We start from the raw sequence: 20768 nt of genomic DNA on the forward strand, positions 1-20768 counted from the left end.
CTTGTTTTCTGTGGTGCTAGGATACTGGGCAATAGAAAATAGTGTGTATGACCAAGTGTAATCAAAAAGAAAAAATCTGAACAAACCACTCATTTGAGCTGACTTTTTGTTATCCTCCCTGGAGACAATTGGATTTAAAGGGATCAAAGTGGCAAATGGGATCCTTCCAGTTTTGTTGCTCTTTTTTCATATCTTGTTGGTGAATATTTTTACCAACAGTGAGAGTACTTTATCCTTACTGATGTTTTGGAGACTGTTTTCATGGGCCTCATTTTGGTGGTTTCTGTTTGGTTCTGCTGCAAGTCTGAGAGATGTTTTAGTCTTTTTAGTTTGTGTTTTGTTTTTTTTTAATTCCAGTAAAGAAAATTATATGCTTAAAATATTGACCTTGTTAACTGGAAAGAAGCAGCAATTAAGGAAGCAGAGTAGATAGTAATTCACATTTTAATTTTAATGCAAATTGTCTTTCTTGCAGGCATTATAATGGTAATAAATGGGAGTTGTTTCCAATATGGGAACGCTGCCACTCAGTTGTGCTGTTAGCCCAGAAAGATTGGGTATTGACAACCTAATTGATTTTTTTCTCTCTACAGCCAGAACTCTCATTCATTATCTCTTAAGTATGGCATTTGAAGAGACTGTTATTTAATCTTTCAGGCTTATCTGTCTTGAAACCTTACCAGATCTTGATGCTGAATTTCCGTGCTTCCTTGCTATCTAAATTAACATGGTCTGCTGCATTTTTAAGCTTGTGTTTTACTCTGCTGCATCATGGATCCCAAGGAATCTCTGACTTCTGTAGCTGGGAAGGACAGAGCACAATGGGTAGTGGCCATCAAAGGATGGGAGAGGGAAATTTATTTCTAGGTGGGAAAGACCGAGGGTCTATGTGCAATGCATGTCAGGAATAAGGAGTCAAATGTCCTGATCAAGCTGCCGTGTCCCTCACGAAGGGACTGGGAACACGGCAGCCGATGGGCAGGTTGGTGGGACTTCTGCATCAGGCTGGATGGAGGACCTTCAATAGGAGAGCTCTGAGCCCAGGCAGCACATGGCATGCCCTCACATGCAGGATGGTAGAGCAGAGTCCAGTACTAACGGCTAAACTGGTTTTAGGATGTTGGTTATCCCCCGGTATGTGGACGGTTCTGAGAGGCTGTGATTTTTTAAAGTAATTTTAATTTTAATAACAGTGCATTGGCCTCAGTGGACACTTGCGTGACCTAGTACATTGCTGTGCAGAAATGACGGGGAGGGGCAGGTGATCCCACTGTGTATTCAGAGATTAATACAGACATAGTAAAGAAGTTCTCCCCCTGGGAAAAATACCAGTAAAGCTTAGCATCAATTTCTTTCCTTACCTGGACCATCTTGGTCAGAGCAGTACCTGCGTCAACTGTATTGCTCTGTGAGGACAGATGAAAAGATTTTGCATGGAAGAGCAATGTGTGTGTTAGTGCAAAAGTCTCGGTCCCTGGAGAGTGAGCAGGAGGTACTGGGGCTGACAGAGCAGAGGGGTTGGTATGCACTTTCTCTCCGCATGATGAGAAGTTCCCTAAGGCATTTGGCAACGGAGCTCCAGCTCATGCAAGGCAAGCCTGTTATTCTCAGCTTGCCAAAGCCTTAGACAGGCATCAGAAGATGGGTGCAAAACTTCAAATGAGGGACACAAATGAATTATTCATCATGCAGGAAGCTGAAAATGCTGCACTATTCCTTCCTTTCATACAGTGCTCAGTCCTGTAACCTCTACTTTGGCATGTATTTGTAATGTAAATTGTCTTCTGCATTAAAGGCAAGGAGGATCACCAAACTGTGTGGTAGCTTTGGCAGTGGTTAGCGGTTACTTCAGGGGTCTGCACCACAGTGGCTAAGGTTTGCACATAAAAATTAACAGAAAAACAATCACTATCATTGTAATCTTTTCTCTGTAGATATTCTTTGCTGTATGAGACAACTTCTGAAACTCAGGCTTTTTGTGACTCCAAGAGTGCATGTTGCAGCAGTGTAAACTCACTAGTGAAGGTGAACTGTAATTTATTAGCAGTACCAGGAGCCCTTCCCCTGCAATCCCACGAGGTTTTGCTGCATGATACCCTGGCAAGTAAGGAAGCAAAGCTGCAACGCAGTGGTGTGACACCACAGAACCAGGTTCTTACCTGTGGAAGACCTGGTTTGTTAAAAGTGAAATACTTTACTTTTTTGTCTTCTGGTCTAAGTCTGAGATAAAGGATTAAAAGACATTGCCTCTTGCTCAAACAGAAGTGAATTTTGGATGCTACAAATTACTTTCCTGTGAGTACTCTTTCTTGCAGATGCTGCTACTCCTTCCTTTAATTACACTGACTTTGTTTGCCAGATGTTCAGTGACAACATTATACTGCTGTAGTCTGTTTTCTAGTTGCTTTATTTGTTTCTAGGACAACTCCTTTCTTGTCTTTTCTTTCAGAGAGGAAATAGACAAAGGGAAAAAAAATCCTTTACAAATGTTTCAAAGTGCAAAAACTCGGACAATGGATTTTGACCCTCTCTTGCTGTCTAACTGAAACAATGAAAGTCCTGCACTTTAATCTTCTTAGCCCCAGGGGGTCTTCTAATTATTGCAGCTGTTGCACAGGCTTATACATACCGACGTCCTCCTGCCTATTCATCTTGGAGGCTCTTTTATGTCCATTAGCTCCTCACTGGAAATGGACGAGCCTTCAACTGTAAGAATAGGTGAAGTTTACCTTTTGGATCAGGGTGAGGAGAACAAAGCATTCTCCAAGTTCCTTTCCAGGATTTACAAATGACCAAAGACTCTTCTCAGCCCTGCAAAAGCTACTTTAAATTGGCAGTGATATTAACTCTTTAGTCCTGCCTTATGCAGGTATCACAGGGGACCCAAACATACGCCAGCTATGAAGGGCAGTGGTTCCTTCCAACATGGAAGAAATGAGAGGCAAGACAGCTGGTTGTGGATAATGCACTCATATATTTAAGCAGTAGGAAACTTTAAAACAATACAAGTTCAGAGAAAGATGTTGCCATCTCCTGCTATGTTAATGGGCCTTTTTGTGATTGTACTGAGTAGTGCTCTTGTGCCCAGTTGAAGTCATACAGCATCAGTTCAGAAAGCTTGAAAAAAACCCCAAAACCCCAACAAAAAAAGAAGCAAATAATATAAAATACATTCTAATTAAGATTAAAACAACACATGGAATGAACAAATTGCTTCACATACTTGGGCATTTCTGGTTTGACCCTGAGTTATAGAGTTAGTGTCAAATATTGTATACTACAGAAACACCAAGGCTACCCATAAAAAAAGGTTTAAAATGTTTGTATATATTCAACAGTAACATTCAGTAGAACCATATGCCCAGCTTGTGAATGTTATTATGGGTTCATACTTATGATTCAGGGTAAATGTTTTACCCGCTTCTGTTGTGAGCTCTGTAAAACTTGCCCATTTCTTATTTCTAGACCCAGAACACCAAGCAGGTCTCTTGAAATCGTGTTCTTATTTACTACTGTACCACTGAATATAGTAATGCTCATTTATACCAGCAGGTAACTTGCTCACAGTGTCAACCGATGTTACTAAATCCTGCACATATTAAAATAATTAACGGCATTGGAACCGGCTGCCCAGAGAGGTGGTGGAGTCACCATCTCTGGGAGTGTTTAAAAAACACATAGATGTGGCACTTCAGGGTGTGGCTTAGGAGGACTGGGGGTGTTGGGTTGATGGTTGGACTTGATGATTCTAGAGGTCTTTTCCAACCTTTATGATTGTGTAATTCTATTATAAACATTTAATGCATACTGCAGCTTTAAAAAAAAAAATCTCCAAATCATATTTTTGTCATTTCATGCTTTTAAATTCCAAATGTGATTAGTTGCTGCTGCCTAACTCTTTTTTTTTGTGGTAAGGTAGTGCTCTGTGTTGGACATGTGGTAAAGGACTGTATTGTTTAGGGTACACAAAGCCAAAATGTGCACACACAGAGAGACACATATGTATAAATACACATATATATAAAAATAAACTTTTGCGCATGTTAACACTATGTAAATGGTATGCAGTTTTGCCCTAAACAGGCAGTGGAGGATGCCCTGTGACAGAGAAAGTGCAGGGATACAGGAGCTAGTAAAGCTATCTCTCTGACATTCCATTTCAACTTCTCCTGGTACAGGTAGTTCACATTAATAAGAAAATGTGCTTGAGGCTGTGCTTCAGCAGAGGCTGTCTGGAGCAGTGTGGCCCCATCCATGCTGTTATGCTCCTCTGGCTCCCAGCACAGGTTGAAGACACCCATTGGAAATTGTCCCTGGTCTTTGCTATCTCCTGAAGTTTGCTTAGAATTTGTTTGGAAGGGTGTTATGGGGCCTGGGCCAAATAAGGCAGTGAACTAATATACCAATTTAACAGTCTTGATGACTGAATTGTAGGCAATTGAAATGTTTAATTTAGCAATATAAACATAGCCATAATTTTTCAGGGTGTATTCTTCATTTGTCACTGTTGCCAAACAACACTTGGGTCCATTTGAAGCTGAAATTACATCATTGCTTGGAAGAAGCACTGTTCGTGATGGGTTCTGTCAGTGGTTCTGAAAAGGCATTTTATGGCGATGCTAGTGGTCTGTAAGCTTCCAGTCAGTGGCTGCATCTGGTCTGTGGCTTCATATTAAATGATGAAATACAGGGATTCCCAGCGTTTCCTCTTCTATTTCCTATTTCTCTGCCCGTAGTTTTGATAAAAATGGTGTCTGGTGACTGAGGTTTAACCTACCTGCAAGTAGTTTTCAGATCAAGTATTCTATTTTAATTTCAGAAACCTAAGTGAATCACGACAAGAAGAAAAAAGTGTATTTTCTATTTATTGGCCATAGCCAGATCTTTGATAAGTGGCAAAATTTTACAGATCTGTCTGCATGAGAAAAAGTATTCCTAAATCTGTTGGAACTTCTTGAATCAACATTTTTACTAAGTTACCCATATTTTTATTTACTCATAAATTAGCAGACTTCCATATTTCAACAATGCTTTAATGAGAAAGGCCTGTTGCTAAATTCATTACTGCTACAATGGCACCATTTTCCCAAAATGTATTACAGCATGTTATTTCCTCATCATGAAGTACTCCAATAAAATCATCAGGGGAAAGGAACCTTTTATGGTTTATTTTTCTTGTTTTGTAGCCATTCTGTGTAGAGGATGTTTTATGGTGTTGCAATGCTTCTAAAGATTTTGGAGTGCAATAAGTGAGGTTGAATGTTACTTTTTGGAGATCATCAGGGGACATCCTTTTGACGCTAAACTGTAAAAGACACCGGCAACGGGGGGAAGTTTTCAAGGCGGAATATCTGTTTTCTGCCGCTTTGGAGTTGGTGCCCTTTATGGTTTGTTTTAGGTGTGCATATGCAGCTGTTACTGAATTCAGTGGGAATTTTGTGTATATAGAAAACAGAATGTGGCTTCTAGACAGATCCCGTCTTAACCAAAACCATCTTAACTCTAGGCCTCCCTCTCCAAATGTCTGATGTGCCCAAGTAACTTTTGAAATTGTTGAGATTCTTTCCAGAACCAGAGAGGCCCCAAATAAAAGCAGGCTTTGTTTTGTCTGTATCATTAGTAGTGTGTGCAGGAAAACATGGATATGAAAAATTGACCGACAACCATATATTTATAAATGTTACATTTGTAGTAAGCTTTGGTGCACAGGAACAGACATCAGGGCCATCACCGATTATCCAATCTGCATCAAAAGCACAATTTTTGTGGTGTCCCGTTGGTGACATGTCTCACTGCAGCTAGCAGACCTCAAGCACTCAAGGGATCCCCTATCCACTCTTGGCACTTCTGCATCCAGTTACTGCAGCTGGCTGCTTTGGAAGCTTGTTTTTAAGCCCACTTTTTCTGGGGACTAGATGTGCTTAGTCTTGTCTGGTCACGCAGTTTGACTGGCTATTGGAGGTGGCCAATAGGCCAGCATGTCAGGTGGCACTGCTAGAATAACCTTGCGTCCAGTTGCAGCGCAACTTGGAGCTGGAAGAGTACAAGTATCTATGTGATATCATTGACATACTTTAGCATTCAGCTCCCTTTTTGATCACGATTTTCTGTAATATGGCAGTGAAAATACATATATGGTTTAATTACTTTTTCTGAGTGTACTGTGAATATAATTTCACCAACTATTAACAACATAAGGTGTTATTTAATTACTGGCAGCAGCCACTAGAGGGGGGGGCATCATGTATGTGACAGCATATCTCTCAGCCTTTTACTATTTTTATTGTATCCATCCATTTTCAGCACTATAACAATACGTAGGTAAAGTTACATTATGATGATGGTTGCAGAAATGATGCAAAAATGTGTCACTAATGTAAGATTTTTGTCTTTTCAGGTGTTGTATTTCACTATCGTGCAGCAACCAGCAGATATACTCTGAATTTTACACAAGCTCAGCAGACTTGCCTGGACAATGGTGCTGTCATAGCAACCCCAGAACAACTGAAAGCAGCCTATGAAGATGGATTTGAGCAATGCGATGCTGGCTGGTTGTCTGACCAGACTGTTAGGTGAGACATTTAAAAGGTCCCTTGACACAGTTTCACAAAACTAACAAGCTTAGCCTGTACAGACTTAAAATGATGACTTATCACAATAATAAATATGAGCATGCTGCATTTCAGGTATCCAATTAGACATCCAAGAATTGGCTGCTTTGGAGATAAAATGGGAAAGAAAGGAGTCAGAACATATGGGCGCCGTTTTCCTAATGAAACTTATGATGTGTATTGCTATGTGGAACATATGGAAGGTAAGATAGGTCCATATTTATTCTGTCCTGCAAAATCTAAAAGTGACTGGAGATTCTAACATGGAAAGGCAAAGAAATAAGAAGCTCTGTGTAAAATAAGTGTTGGCTGTTTTGAACCTGAAGAGAATTGCTGAATGAAGTGAACCTATAGTTTGTGGTCTAGCAGGCCTTAATTAAAGGAGAACATGGAGTCTACAAAGAGACAGTCAGGTTTAAAGCTGCTATAGTTAGTGCAGTAGATCTTACAAAAGTTACTGTTGAAACATCTTATTTTTTGAATGTTATAAAAGGATTTTCAAAGAAATGCATTAAAGGTTTGAGAAAATATATATACTCTCTTTATATATAAAGATGGATATAGTACATGTGCTAACTGTATTATAGTTCATAAAGTATATAATTAAGGTTTTTACATGCCCATGGCAAAAAAAATTAGATATTTAATTGCAATCCAAGTTTAATAATCTTTCTAAGAAAGGGACATCTCAGCATCAAAAAGAAACAACCAAGCAAAAACTTTCCAGTGAGGAATCTGGATCTTCTTTAGTAAAATTCTTTGCAATTCCATAGTACACCTATAGTCTTTGCAAAAGCTGCTAATTAAGCAGCTCTAATGCAGCAGAGTTGTTATGATTCTGCCACATGGTGTCTATGAACCATGGATCATATTGTGAACCCCACGGTACATTGTGATCCATGGTTAGATTCTATGATCGGTCTTTATTCAACAAACAGTTTGAGGGTAAAAAGAAAAATATGGGAATTTTTTTCCATGATTGGGCAGTTCTAGCATGCACAGATCCCTCTATTACAGGTGTGAAGTTGTAATCGTTTCTTTTAATCTCTCTTCTGGAAATTAATTTAATTATATCCTTTCAGTGGGCCTATAGATATCTTTCAGACACCAGATATTCTTATGCTTAGCCATTACTGTGACTAGTTAAATATATGTACTTAAAATATAAATGCAGAAATAGCCTTTCTTGTACTGTAGCTTTTTTTTTTTTTTTTTTTTTTTTTTTTAGCTTTGTGCTGGTTGTGCACATGGGCACTTCATTCTGGTACAGAAATACTTGGTAACCAGGACCAAAGTGCATTTTCTATTTACTGCAGTGGTCTGAGTGTGTCACACTGCTTCTGTCTTGAGAGGTTTTTATTCTGTACCAGATTCACTGTTCCTTTCTAAAAAAAATACATGTAGTTCCTAATTAAATTTCTTTTGGGCTGATCTTGATTGATATGCATTTAGTTCAGTGCTCTTGAAGTCAGCAGAAAAAAAAACGAGCCATGGCTCTGAGCAAGCCTGCCTTTGTATGTATACATGTATTTGTAACAAGCAATTGCAAAATTAAGGTGCTCAGTGTTTTCTCCTGCTGGTGACTTGAGACTTTAGTCACTGTAAACAGTAAGCATTTTTCTCTTACTATTAGTGGCTGAGGATCTGCCCTTGTTCATGTTGGAGGGTTATAAAATAAAAGCAATACAAGTCTTGCAAAGACTCAAAAAACATATAAGCTTGGGAACTCTGAAAATTGTCGGAATCTTGCCAGTGCTCAGCACTGTCATAATTTTACTAACGTTCCATCTATATCTGTCAGGGAGCAGCACATCTGAACACGTGGAGTTCAAAACATTGATCTTCCATCAGTCCTTGATGGGATTGAATTCTGGATCATCTTTGAATCAAGGCTTTGAAAATAAATTTGTGTCTTTCCTAGCTTACAAAAAGAAGTTTTGAGTAATCTGTATTGTTCCTGGGTGAAGAGCAATGCCTTGCTCCTTTCCCTTTTAAGAACAGAGAAATTTAACTAATATGGAGAAGCTTCTCTTGGACGCATGTGAGCCAGCAATTTCTCAGGGTCAAATACCCTCACTGAGCTTTTAAAAATAAAAATTTGTAAAAAAAGGAAAAAGTGAAGCCTATTTCGATGAGGTTAATGTTTTGTTCTCAGAACAACCTGGAACCAGGCCATGATGCTCAAAGGCATTGCAGCAACTGTGCAGTGGTTTTTGGTGAAGATGCACATACATAAGTTTTCAATTTCTCATCAACATTAATTGATTCTTCTTTGTTACAAAATTTTGTTTACCAAGATTTATGAGCTGGCTTTTCTCTCTGAATAGCTATACATTTCTGTCCTATTGTTGTGGGTGACAGACTATCTGTTTAAAGATATGCATGTCTTTGTGGCCTATCAGCTGGACTGCAGTAATGGAATCTGCTTGGATATGAAACCTTCAGCATTTAAGAATTATAAGCTAGCACAGAATATTGGGGAGATTTGGCATATCAAGCCAGGTAACAGTAGGCATGTTCATTTTACCACCTTCTTTGCACAGTAGCTTCCTGTGGAAAACTGGTTAAAGCAAATGCACAGTTTCAGCCTTTATCTTAAAGGCTCCATAGCCTGGAGCAAGAGTTAAACACCTACAAAGGCAAGATCTACAAGGGCTGGTAGGTTTGACTTGAAGACTGTGATTGACCACTTCACATCTGAGATCCATTGAAGCTCTCCAAGACTGCTACAAAGCACGCTCTATGGTAACAGAATGCTGACAGAGATGGGTACAGGTTTGGGATGAAACTCTGCAGGCGGCAAGGGTGCCTGTGAGTTTCATTACCGTACTTCCCACAGGGAAAGTGTGTTTGACCTAGGCTTCACTACATGATTCTCAGAATATACATCTATAAAAATGCTCTAGAGTCTTTTCTCCCAAATTAGGGGAAGAGCACTCCGTCTTAGGCTGGTACATATTGTATGGTTTTTTGGCACTGAAGAGGGTGTGAGGCAAAATGGTGTGACAAATGACATCTGCATGTTTTTTTATGCTAATAGATATTGGCATTGCCACTAGAAGCACTTTACTGTGGCAGTAAGCTGAATCTGAGAAGAGAGGAGAATTCCCGTTAAAGTTTTACCATTGACTTCAAGAAAGCAGAGTCAGGTCAACACTGAGCAAATAGGAAAACATATCATTAAGCTATCCGTTTATGTGCTGTTTATAGGTGACTGCTGTGTATGAGATAATTGCCATTAGCTGTACAGCCTAACTTGCTGCATAGGGATTTTTTTTCTAATTATATTGATCAATTTTAGTGGCAGATTACTATAATAGCTAACAAAAGATACCTTCCTCCTTACTTCGTTTCTGTTTTTTCTTTTTTTTTTCTTTTTTTTCTTTTTCTCCTATTTTCTCAGAAGTTTTCAAATGAACTGCAGTCAGAAAATAAATTCTAGAACTCAGGAGTGATGGTTTTATGGGTATAGGGTATAGGCATGTCATACAGACATGGAGAGGAGTTAATTTATTCTGTTTGGATGAAGAGAAACTGATGCACGGTAGGAAGATGCAGTACCGCATCAAGGTATAACGCAGGATGAATTATTCCTCAGTCTCTTCACAGAAACCTGAGCCTCTGAGCCAGACTTCCTTTTTATGATGAGGCTAAGGAGCCAAGATGGCTTTGCCTATGTAACTGAAGCAGTTTTTCTAAGAACAAAGGTTAATTTCAAATGCAGATCTTGTTTGAAGTTACATAGCATCAATGAGATTACACTTTGGAACTACTCATCCATAGAAGACAGAGAATTAGATAAAATGTCAGTGGAAGTTACTGGAAAGTGAGTATTGCAGTAAACTAGATCCTGTGTTTTGTTTGCTGTATTTCGTCACATTCATATGTTGTTAGAAGACTTACAGCTCAAGATCTAAGGGTATGCCACATTTCTGATTGCTCTGTCCACCTAATGCCAATTCTGCAAGGTACGAACTTTCTCGTGTAATGAACGCTCTCAACACTTCACTGATAAAAAAGGGCATTCATGGTACGCAGTATACTGTAGAACTGTCCTTAAACATGGTCTTTCCCTTGTGAATTTGAAAGTTGATATCTGCATAGCCTATTCTGATTCAATGCCAAATCTATTAGACTTAGTTGCACTAAATATGTCCTTATTTGGAGAGCCTGTGTCAGTGGGATGACTATTCATGGAATAAGATGGTGCTTGCTTAATGATATCAAAATCTGGGCCATAACGAGAATGTCATCATGGAAGTCATTGAACAGTTATTGGTCTGTTGGCCACTATTAGCGTGTTACCCCAGAAGGCCATAAATGGTGGTAGGAATTCTTGCTGTACGTTTTAGCATAAATGTGATTTGAATTTACAGTACTAATTTGGGTACTTGCACTGAGGATTTGTAGGAACAACACCATTTCAGTTTTCTTCCTTTCTGGCCATATGAAATCACAAAATTTAGCTCAGAGACATGGATTTCTCCTTGAAACACAAAATATTAGCCTAAATTAAAACCAGTTGTCTACACTAACTCTTACCATTTCCTTGTTCTGAGGAAAGCCACAGAGATTAAAGACTGCACAACTATAAGTTAAATATTTTCAGTTTTGCTGAAAAACACAGAAGAAAAATTATGGGACCTATTTAAAATTTCTGAGTTCCTTGTGATAAAAATAAGATTCTGGAGTCAAAATATCATTAAATAGGTACTGGGCATGGTTTCTCATTACAGACTTATTTACATTCATCCTATTTCATATTTCAGTGTACTATGTTTAATCTAAAATGATTGAGTCTCAAAGGTTTGGAGGTTCTCTTAACACCCCCAGCTGAAGCAGTGTCTTCACCACAGCCTTCTATGGAACAATCCCTTGAATGGAAATGAGTGATGGGGAAGGAGGGGTTTCTATTCTGTCTTCAGATAAGCGTGTATGTGATTGATTTGACAGTGCTATGGTGTCAGAAATGGAGACAAAGTGAGATCTGCTCGCCAAAGCCCACTGATGAAGTGAGGGGCTGTGAGCGTGTGGTGCAGAGCCAAAGCACAAACTACTCTGCGCATTGTCTTCTGGCCAAAGCCAGTTAGAAGCCATATATGTCTAACAAGCACATGTAATATGCAGATGGGGACTCATGCTAAGAAAGTTATTTTGGGGTGGCTGTGGGGAAGATTATGCAGTCTCCTTTCCATGCACCATTCCCCCCCTACAGCGATGCAGGGAAGAAAAAGGAAAAACAAAACCAGATGTCTTTTAAATACTTTCCACCTAGTCTCATGCAATTTCGCTATTGTCATGAAAATTTCTGTGAGAATAAAAACAAATAATGAAGTCATAGTCTAAAATATAGCTTCAGGTAAGAAGTTTCTTCTGTGTTTGGGCAGCTAAAGATCTTCTCAGGAGTCCATTCTGATTCTAGAGCAACAATTAGATTAGATTTTAAAACGGGCACAGAGAAAAGGGTCTTTTCTTTCTTTTCTTCTTAGTTCAGCGCCAGGAGGGTCACACCCTTTTCATTGGCTTATGCTGGACACTTCTGCAGCCTTGAATTGTGTGACCTAAAGCAGAGTCATGGATCCAAGACTTCTCAAGACGGGTACAGAGCCCAAATAGAGTAAACCAAAAAGTAAATGATGCCTTGGTGGTTTTTTATGCATGGCATTGTACTCAAGCTCATAACATGGTAAAGCTCATCTTTGGGGAGATCCAAAAATCCTGATGTCTAAATGATTTCGGTGAGAGTAAGGCACAAAAAAAAAGCAGAATCATATAGAATGTAGAGTTTATTTTCCCGCTCTGTATAAGTAAGAGCCAGTGATACTTTGCAGCTACAGCAGAGCTCTCTAAGGGTATAGAAATTGCCATGCTACTCTTCAAGCTTGAGGGCAAGCCTATGGGAAAAGTATACTCCTTCAGTCTTGTCAAATGCAGTGGATTCTTGTTCAGCCTATGGTTTTACATAAAATAGACCTAAGACATTCAGGCGAGTTTAATTAAATTGTTACTCATGTGCATCAAAAAAAAAATCAACTAACCTGTTCTAACGTGTAAGAGAGAGACACTTCTTCACCTTGTCTAGCCTTCTGCTTTAAGCTGAACGTAGCTGCTTAGGTCTATGTGGTTTTCCAGTCCTAGAGAGTGTTTTGCAGAAATTTGTGGCTTTGTTGTGGATACCTCTTTACTAGTCTGGTGTGTCAGAAAACAAGCTCTTAACAGCAGCAAGATGGAGGAAGGGAACGGCAGCTGGGACAAGGCGTCTTGTCTGTGCAGCCTGGAAAAGGGGGGAACACTGGAGCAGGAGTTGGATTAATAAAGTGGCTAATTAATAGCAGCCTCCAAGGCCCCCACCTATGGTGAAGAGAGGTGAAACTTTTGGGATCTTTCTTGACCCATATGAACCTGTATGTTTTTTCCAGAATATTCAAGACACAGGTAGTGATCTCTGTTATCTTCATGCATGTGTGGAGAGGAGGGGTAGATGTGGGCAGTACCTCTTCCCTCCTTGGTGCACAAGCAGTCTGGTACTCCTGTTGGTGGCTGATACTGCCTTTCTACGTAGGCCTTTTGGCCAAAAAGAGAAAGAGAGGAGAAGGAAACGGAAATCCTTAGGGCACATGCTACTCAAGGTGCAAAGGTAAATGATTTAGTCCCCAGAGTGGCCATGATATTCCTGCTTATTGGTACACTTGATTGTGTTCTAGAGATGAAAATTTGGACAGATTTCATGTTTCTGAGGAAAAGAAAGTAATGATGGCAGTGTCTCCTGACTGCTTGAGCTTTGGACTGCCAACAATGTGGCTGTGACCAAATGTTTATGAGGAGCAGTAACATCAGGTTACAGCAGCAGGTGGGGAAATGTCCTTAGAGTGTTCCATGTAACATCAGAATATATTTTATTTGTTACTTTCAGTCATCCTTTATGCCTGATGCAGGTTACCCTGGTCTGCAACTGTAGTCACAGAGCTCTCACATCCCCATAAGGGTATCTTTGCTTGATGAGCTTGGTGGGTTCCACCATCTCTCAGAAACAACTAATGAACAGGTCTGGAGTTCACCATAGACCCATTATGCTCAAAAAAGAAGAGCCGGCAAATTCTTAGTGGGGGAGAATGTTTCTTCTCCTCAAACAGGAACACCACCAAGAAGCTAAGATGGAAAGGTACTGGAACTTTTTTGTCTTGTTTTGATTTAAAATTACTGGAGTTAAGCATTTCAACATATGGGAATGATTAGCTTTTTGTGTATTTAATATCACTTTGGATATTCTTATGTCTTTCTTCAGTTGACGCTGAAGGTAGTGTACCAGTACTTGTACCGGTACTTAAGGGGTAGCTACAAAGAAATGGAGACTCCCTTTTTACAGGGAGTCACATGGAGAGGACAAGGGGGAATGGAGACAAGTTGCTCTTGGGGAGATTCTGATTGGATACGAGAGGGAAATTTTTCACAGTGAGGACAGTCACCATCCCCAGGGAAGTGTTTGACTCGGCCACATTGGACACTTTCAAGAGCCGTCTGGACAGGGTGCTGGGCCATCTTGTCTAGACTGTGCTCTTCCTAGAAAGGTTGGACTAGATGATCCCTGAGGTCCCTTCCAACCTGGGATTCTGGGATTCTGTGTAGTGGAGGTTGTAGTATCTGAGCACCAAAACACAAGGTAAAGCTTGTGAGCACCAAATTCCAGATGAGGCAGTAATAATGAAGGCTTCTGTTGCTCTGGAAGAGCAAAATGGGGAAAAAAGACTAAAAATTTTACAACCAAATAAATATAAGTGTCTCCTTAGTTCTCTCACATGTTCTGTCACATGAATTCGATAATAGTGAGGAAGTGTCATAGGTGGTTGACCAGCCACCATGCACAGCATCTGTGCTACCAGATCTGCCAAAAGCATTCAGTGGGAGACTCACAGGTCACCTCTTAAGCTCTTCTGGAGTTTGGGAGAATATTTCAGACATCTATAAAACTTTTTTCATGGACTTGAATGTGATGCCTTCATCTGCCAGGTGCAATTGAATTCTAGCTCATTTTGTTGTGGCTGGCATGGTGGGTGATGGTATGTGAAGTTGAGGACATGATGCTCTGCTCTAGGAAGAGTGCCACACTGCTCAGCTCAAAGACCTTCTCTAGGAAGCAGCAGCCTGCCAATCCCTTAATTGTGGCTTCATCTATGGAAAAAGAAATTACTGGTGAGGTCTGTGCTGGAAGGCTTATATCTAGATTAGTTCTACCCTAGTCAATACATGTTGTGTGTTGACCCCTGGCTATGGTTCTAGCCTGCCCTTATTTCTGTGCTTGCTTTTAAGATGTGTGATTCATGAAATTCACATCTACAAACATGCCCAGCTCAGTAAGATGTCTTCTGATGAGGGAGAATAAATGAATTGAGCTTCAAAGGAATGAAGTTTGCTATAAAACCAGCTGATAAGTCTGTAGATCTTAAGCTTTTTCCTTGGGGGTTGTGGTGAATCAGCTTTTGTCTTCAAAAGAAAAACCTGGCTTCTTCATCTAACTTGATATATTTGAAAGAGAGGGAAAAAGCATGGCTTTCATCAGATGTATGTTTTAACCAAGCAAAACAGATGCATGTAACAGGAAAATCCTGGAGATTCTTTAAGTGGTCTGACTGCTGAGGCTGGACGATTGACCTGAACCTTGGTTTTAAACAGGAGCCAGCAATAATATACAATACATTATTGTCTGCAGTCTAAACATTGTCACGGTCTCCATTTCACCCCCTGGTACTGTAGGACTAGCTTATCTTCATCTGCTGGTCTAAGCCCTGGGGTTTGCCTGCATAACACTGCTAAGTTACGAGGAGTGTACTCCAGCTATAAAAACATTGCACATGGCTTTTAACACACACACAAATTGAATCTGTCCCATAGTTGGTGACTATGTCATTTGTTTATTGACCAGACAAGTTTTCTCTTAATTTCCTTGTTTCCAATGTTTTGGCTGGGAAACTGAGGAGTTTTCAGATATCATAATAAAGATACTGTAAGACTGTGACAGGATGAATCTTCCTGCTAAATACAGAAACGATTGTCCTTCCAAAAATATGAGTTAATTTTAGAGACTACATGGATTAAATAAATTTTATTAGCTTAACCATTATTTTTTTGCTTTTTAGAGGAAGTTTCTGTGCAAGGGTCAAATCCTTTTCTCTTTGTTACTTTGAAGGAGTCAGGATGTTTCAGCTACATTGACAGACATGCTGGAGGTCAGGATTGGAGCACAAGTCCTTTTCTATGGCCTCTTGAAAGCCTCTGTCAGTTTTGAGGTTGAGTCCATGAAAAAGCTCAGCAGAACCTGAGCTCCATCAGACAATTTTTCCCCAAGGGCCAGAGAAAATTCCTGGAACTTCTGCTGTTCTTCCTTCAGCAATTGGCATCTTTATTCATATGCTGCCTTCTGTGCTTCCGGCTCTATTGCCCAGCTTTTGTGCAGGCTGACTGGGGAACAATGTGGTTTCCAACCCAAGTTCTCACTGTGAGACAAAAAGCCACATTGACAGTGAAGTAGGACCATCACTCTTTTCACATAAGATAAACAGAATTTCCACATTGCTGTGAGGATAAATAGGTAGGGGATTATTAAGTAACACTTCCAGAACATGCACCCAAAATATCAGTATTTTTGTAGACATGTCCTTCTGATGAAGGAGACTGGTGGTGAGAGTGAGTTAGTGTCTCAGCATTAATCATGTCAGAGAGGTGACATGGATAGTAAAACATCATCCCTGCACATTCCAAGAAATTGCACTTACTGCACGCAAATGGTAGGTCCTGCTTAGATGTCTCTTTGCTGTATGGGTCACCATATCCCTGAAGTGGTAAGTCTGCTGCGCATGAAGTATAACTGCCCACAGTCCGCTCCAGGTGAGAAAGACTCCAGGTGAGCAGGAAAGATTGTGCAAGCTTTCTTATCACATAATTTAGGGCTGCTGTAAATCAAAAGGATGCCATTCAGCTGGAGAAGTGTTTTGAGCACTGTTTTCTTCCCAAGGGCTCAACAGAAAACATAAGACTTTCTTTTTCTCTCTTTTTGTTTTTTTTTTTGTTTTTTTTTTTTTGTTTTTTTTTGTTTTTTTTTTTTTTTTTTTTTTTTTTGGTTTTTTTGTTGTTGTTGTAATGTAGTTTTGGAAGATTGCAGGACAACTTTTAAGTGTTTTTGGATTTATATAGCAAGGCCTTTATTAAGCTCTTGTTTTGTTTTTCACATTTCATCACAAGAATTATTATGCACATTAAGTGCACACTCAGTCACACAGAATTTTAATTTATTTTAAAACTAGACAGCAAAATTGCAGAGTCATATTTCCTAGTGATGGCTGCTATTTGGAATCTTGACTTTTGCCCTTTACTAGATTTCTTTTTTTAAAATACAAATTCTGGAATCGTAACAAAATACTCTTTAACTAGAGCAATTTCAAGCTGCCATGTTTTAACATCTTTGTACCCTCTAACTTATCACTACCGTTCCTGAAGTAAATGAACATTTACTTGATATATGATGAAATGACAATAAGGGCATTTTGCTGATTGCTCTGGCACCTTTTTGCATTCTTTGTGAATTTATCCTCACAAATCCTATAATACACCAAACTGATGGCAAAGAATGAGACTTTCGACTTAATGGACTGTTCTGCTTAGGCTGCATGTTTTCTTTAAACACATGGGTTTTTTTAATAATTTAGTTTTTATGTTAAAAGACACTTTAACCAAGATGGTATCTATATGATAGCAGCTGACTGTAGTAGATAGACCCAATAAATACATGTAGGGTCAGTAGGATAGATTCAATAGAAAACTCTTACACACGTACCGATTGAACCCTGGATTTTGAAGCCATGTAACCATTCATTAAGTTTCCTTGCATTAGCAGGGTGCAGATGACAGCTCAGAGCTAACTTTAATGGTGATATGCACAAGGTCCATTTGGAGGCAGTGATCCAGATCAGTTCATGGAAAAATTGCTTTGCTATTAATCTTGCACTGTTTACCCATTTTCCTATGTTTTCAATTAGTTTCTCACAGAAATAATGTCGGATTGTTTGACATTTACTTTTTGATCCATCGTATTTGTTACTAGAAAACCATTAAAATACATTGGCTTTTGTACTTGTCTCATTTTCTTGTCTAACTGACCGATCTTATCTGCTATTTAATTGCGTTCATTTTAACTACTGATTTTCATACCCATCATGGCTGCTGGGTATCCTCAGAATAGAGGGGGCTGCCCTGGAGAGGCCTTTCTTTGCTCCGTTGTTTCATGATGCTGCCATTGGGACAGTATGGTGGGAGGACGGCATCCATCATTCTGTACTGGCCATGATACCAGATCTGCCCCTTGATGCAGAAAAAGCTGTCTTCTGCAGAAGTGTTTAATAAAAACGTACATTATCCATGTGGTCTGAAGGGCTGAATGAAGCGTTCTGGTACTTCTGAGGGTGAATGATTCTTTGCTTTCCTTATCTTAAAGTCTGTCCAATAGACATGCTGTCTCCCTTTACCTCTAAGTTAGAAACTCCCTACAACTTGTATTAAGAAACTTGCACTATGGAATTGAAATTACAGCTGTAATAACAAATCAGAGTTTCTACCTAGGAGGAAAAAGAAAATTGGCACATTGCCTCCTTTCACACTTGCATTCCTTTCAGACCTGAAACAAGTGTAATATTGATGTGACTAAAAATGCTTGGTGTGATGTAGTTTGTGCCTCTTGCTAGGTTGCCTTGAGACAACTGCAGAGGTAAGACTGATTGCATGTCCAATATGAATAAGCACTGCTTTCCTGCAACAGTGACTGTGTTGTTCTGCCCTACTGTTGTTGAGGGAGAAAATTGCTGTCTTGCAACAAATATTTTGAATTTGTGCTGTTTTTTACAGCTGAACATGTTCTTTTTAGGTCTCATCAGTTCTATCTGAAGCCTGAGCAAAAACTGGAAAGGGGTCAGTTTACTGTTTCATTCCAAGGATATGAATATTACAGCTTTGATTTTCTTTATAGCGTTTGGGTGAATGAGGCAACCAAGCCAACTGCATAATGGTGATTTATCTTGGAAGTAAACTATTAGATGTCCTATTTGTTTTGTTTCAGTTTCCAACTGGAAGGCTATTGTGTACAAATCATTACTCCATGGAAGCTGAACTGTACTAGCAGCATTCTAAACTAATTCAAGTTTTCACACAAAAAGGGCTTTGTGCATGCAACCTGTCTACAGCATTCCCTCACCTTTTTTCCGTGTGAGACAAGATGAAGACTGATGAAAATACAACAGTAAAAGCTGCTGTGGAGCAGCCAGTGAAGAACATTAGTTTTTTCTGTGTGTCTCAAATGACATTCTAATAATGACTAAAAAGGTCAGGTACGAGGCTTGCAGATGTAAAAGATTTGTTTTACTGAGGAAGTGAATTCTGTTGGACTGGATTTAATTAACGCAGTTGAGTTGCAAAATCTACTCCAACAGAGGTCACAAAGGAGCTTCAAGGCTGCTGTAACATCTGCTTAGAGACTGAGGGAGGGACTCAATCTCCAACCACAGTGTACTTCACCACACAAAGTATGCATAGAAATTCTCATGCTTCCTGGTAGGTTCATTTTTGTATTAAAATCTGACTATCTGATCTTTTTAAGCAAAAAAATATTGGAAGAGGGGAACTAAACTGACTTGATGGTGGAATGTGATACTCAGTCTTTGTTATCTGTGTTTTCCTTCCTCTAGATGAAGTGGTTCATGTCTCAGTCCCTGAGAAGCTCACCTTTGAGGAAGCTAAAGAGCTGTGTCGGAAAAGAGATGGTGTTCTTGCTTCTGTTGGGAACCTGTATGTTGCCTGGAGGAATGGCTTTGACCAGTGTGACTACGGCTGGCTGGCGGATGGCAGTGTTCGTTACCCAGCCTCAGTGGCAAGGCCCCAGTGTGGTGGAGGTTTACTTGGGGTGAGAACCCTGTATCGCTATGAGAACCAAACAGGCTTTCCTTACCCAGATAGCAAGTTTGATGCCTACTGCTATGAACGTAAGCTTTTTTTTTTTGTTATAATTTTCAGTACATTCACCATGCTAACCCTGAGAAGTGTTTTCTTTAATATTTGTTTTGTTTCAGTTCTTGTGGTGCTCATGAGTTTTAAAAAACTGTTTTATTGCTATGGCTTTACAAAAAAGAGAGAAAAGCCAAACTAAAACAAATGTCTTAAGTTAACACTGGCAGATAAAGATAGGCAAAGTTTTAAGGTAAGATATCAATCTGAGCAGTGTTTTTACGCAGAGTGACGCAGTCACCCTGAGACTGTGAATGCTACATATTTTGGTGCCTGAGTGTACCCTGGTATCTTGGTGTCATGTCAATGAACATAAGAACAGAAGAAATGTCCTACTTGACCAGGTGAATGATTGTCATCTAACTTGATATTCTGTCTCCAGTCATCACAATCGGAGAAGTTGTTTACAGACTGTGTACAAGCCTGGCCATTTTCAGGTCTCTGGAATGCTGGTGGTTTGGGGTCTATTTCTGGATTGCAGGCATTTTGTCCCATCATATTTTTTAAGCTTCTAAAGCAGTTGTAACTTTTCTTCTCACTTGCTCAGTGTTTCATTTGCCAGTCAGCTGGTATTGTGGATGGCCTAAATTGCCTTTCTTAATCCTGCTTGTTTCCCTCCTGGTATTTTCAGAGGTGCTTCAAGCATTTGCCATATTCACCTGATAGACTGCATCAATCTAAACCAGATCTCCTCCACACCTGTTAGCTTTCCTTTGGCTTTGGGTGTTAATATTCCTCTATAATCTCTTCCATCTTCAGTGCCAGCAACCTGGCTCTGATATTATTATCAGGATATTATTATCAGGATATTATTATCAGCAGCCTATCCTTGCATAGGTTCCTTTTGTCCCAAAACATTCACCAGCTTCTAGTGTACCTGAGTTTCTCGTCACTGTACCATCTCACTTGTGCATCAGTACCAGATCCCTGCCTGTCTCCCAGGCCTTCCCAGAACTGGCAGTGCTTCATAGACCACCGCCATGGAGGTCCTGGTCTCACCTGCCTGGCCTCCTCCAGAATGTACCTCCTACATTTCTCTCTGTCATTAGTGATGACTACTTAGTCTTTCCCTACACCTCCAAGAAGCCATCCACGCATCTCATGAAGTGCAAA

The 20768-nt window shown here is 39.7% G+C and overlaps 1 protein-coding gene across 1 annotated transcript in view; it reads left to right on the plus strand.

Annotated features, from left to right (window-relative positions):
* Positions 1 to 20768, plus strand: part of VCAN (versican) — a 113044-nt gene that overhangs the window by 22742 nt on the left and 69534 nt on the right. The window contains exons 4-6 of the mRNA XM_064439346.1: positions 6398 to 6572; positions 6687 to 6814; positions 19340 to 19633. Of these exons, the coding sequence (XP_064295416.1) occupies positions 6398 to 6572; positions 6687 to 6814; positions 19340 to 19633 (597 nt within the window). The remainder of the gene's footprint in view (positions 1 to 6397; positions 6573 to 6686; positions 6815 to 19339; positions 19634 to 20768) is intronic.

This window comes from Phalacrocorax carbo, chromosome Z, assembly GCF_963921805.1.
Source record: "Phalacrocorax carbo chromosome Z, bPhaCar2.1, whole genome shotgun sequence".
NCBI classification, from domain to species: Eukaryota; Metazoa; Chordata; class Aves; order Suliformes; family Phalacrocoracidae; genus Phalacrocorax; species Phalacrocorax carbo.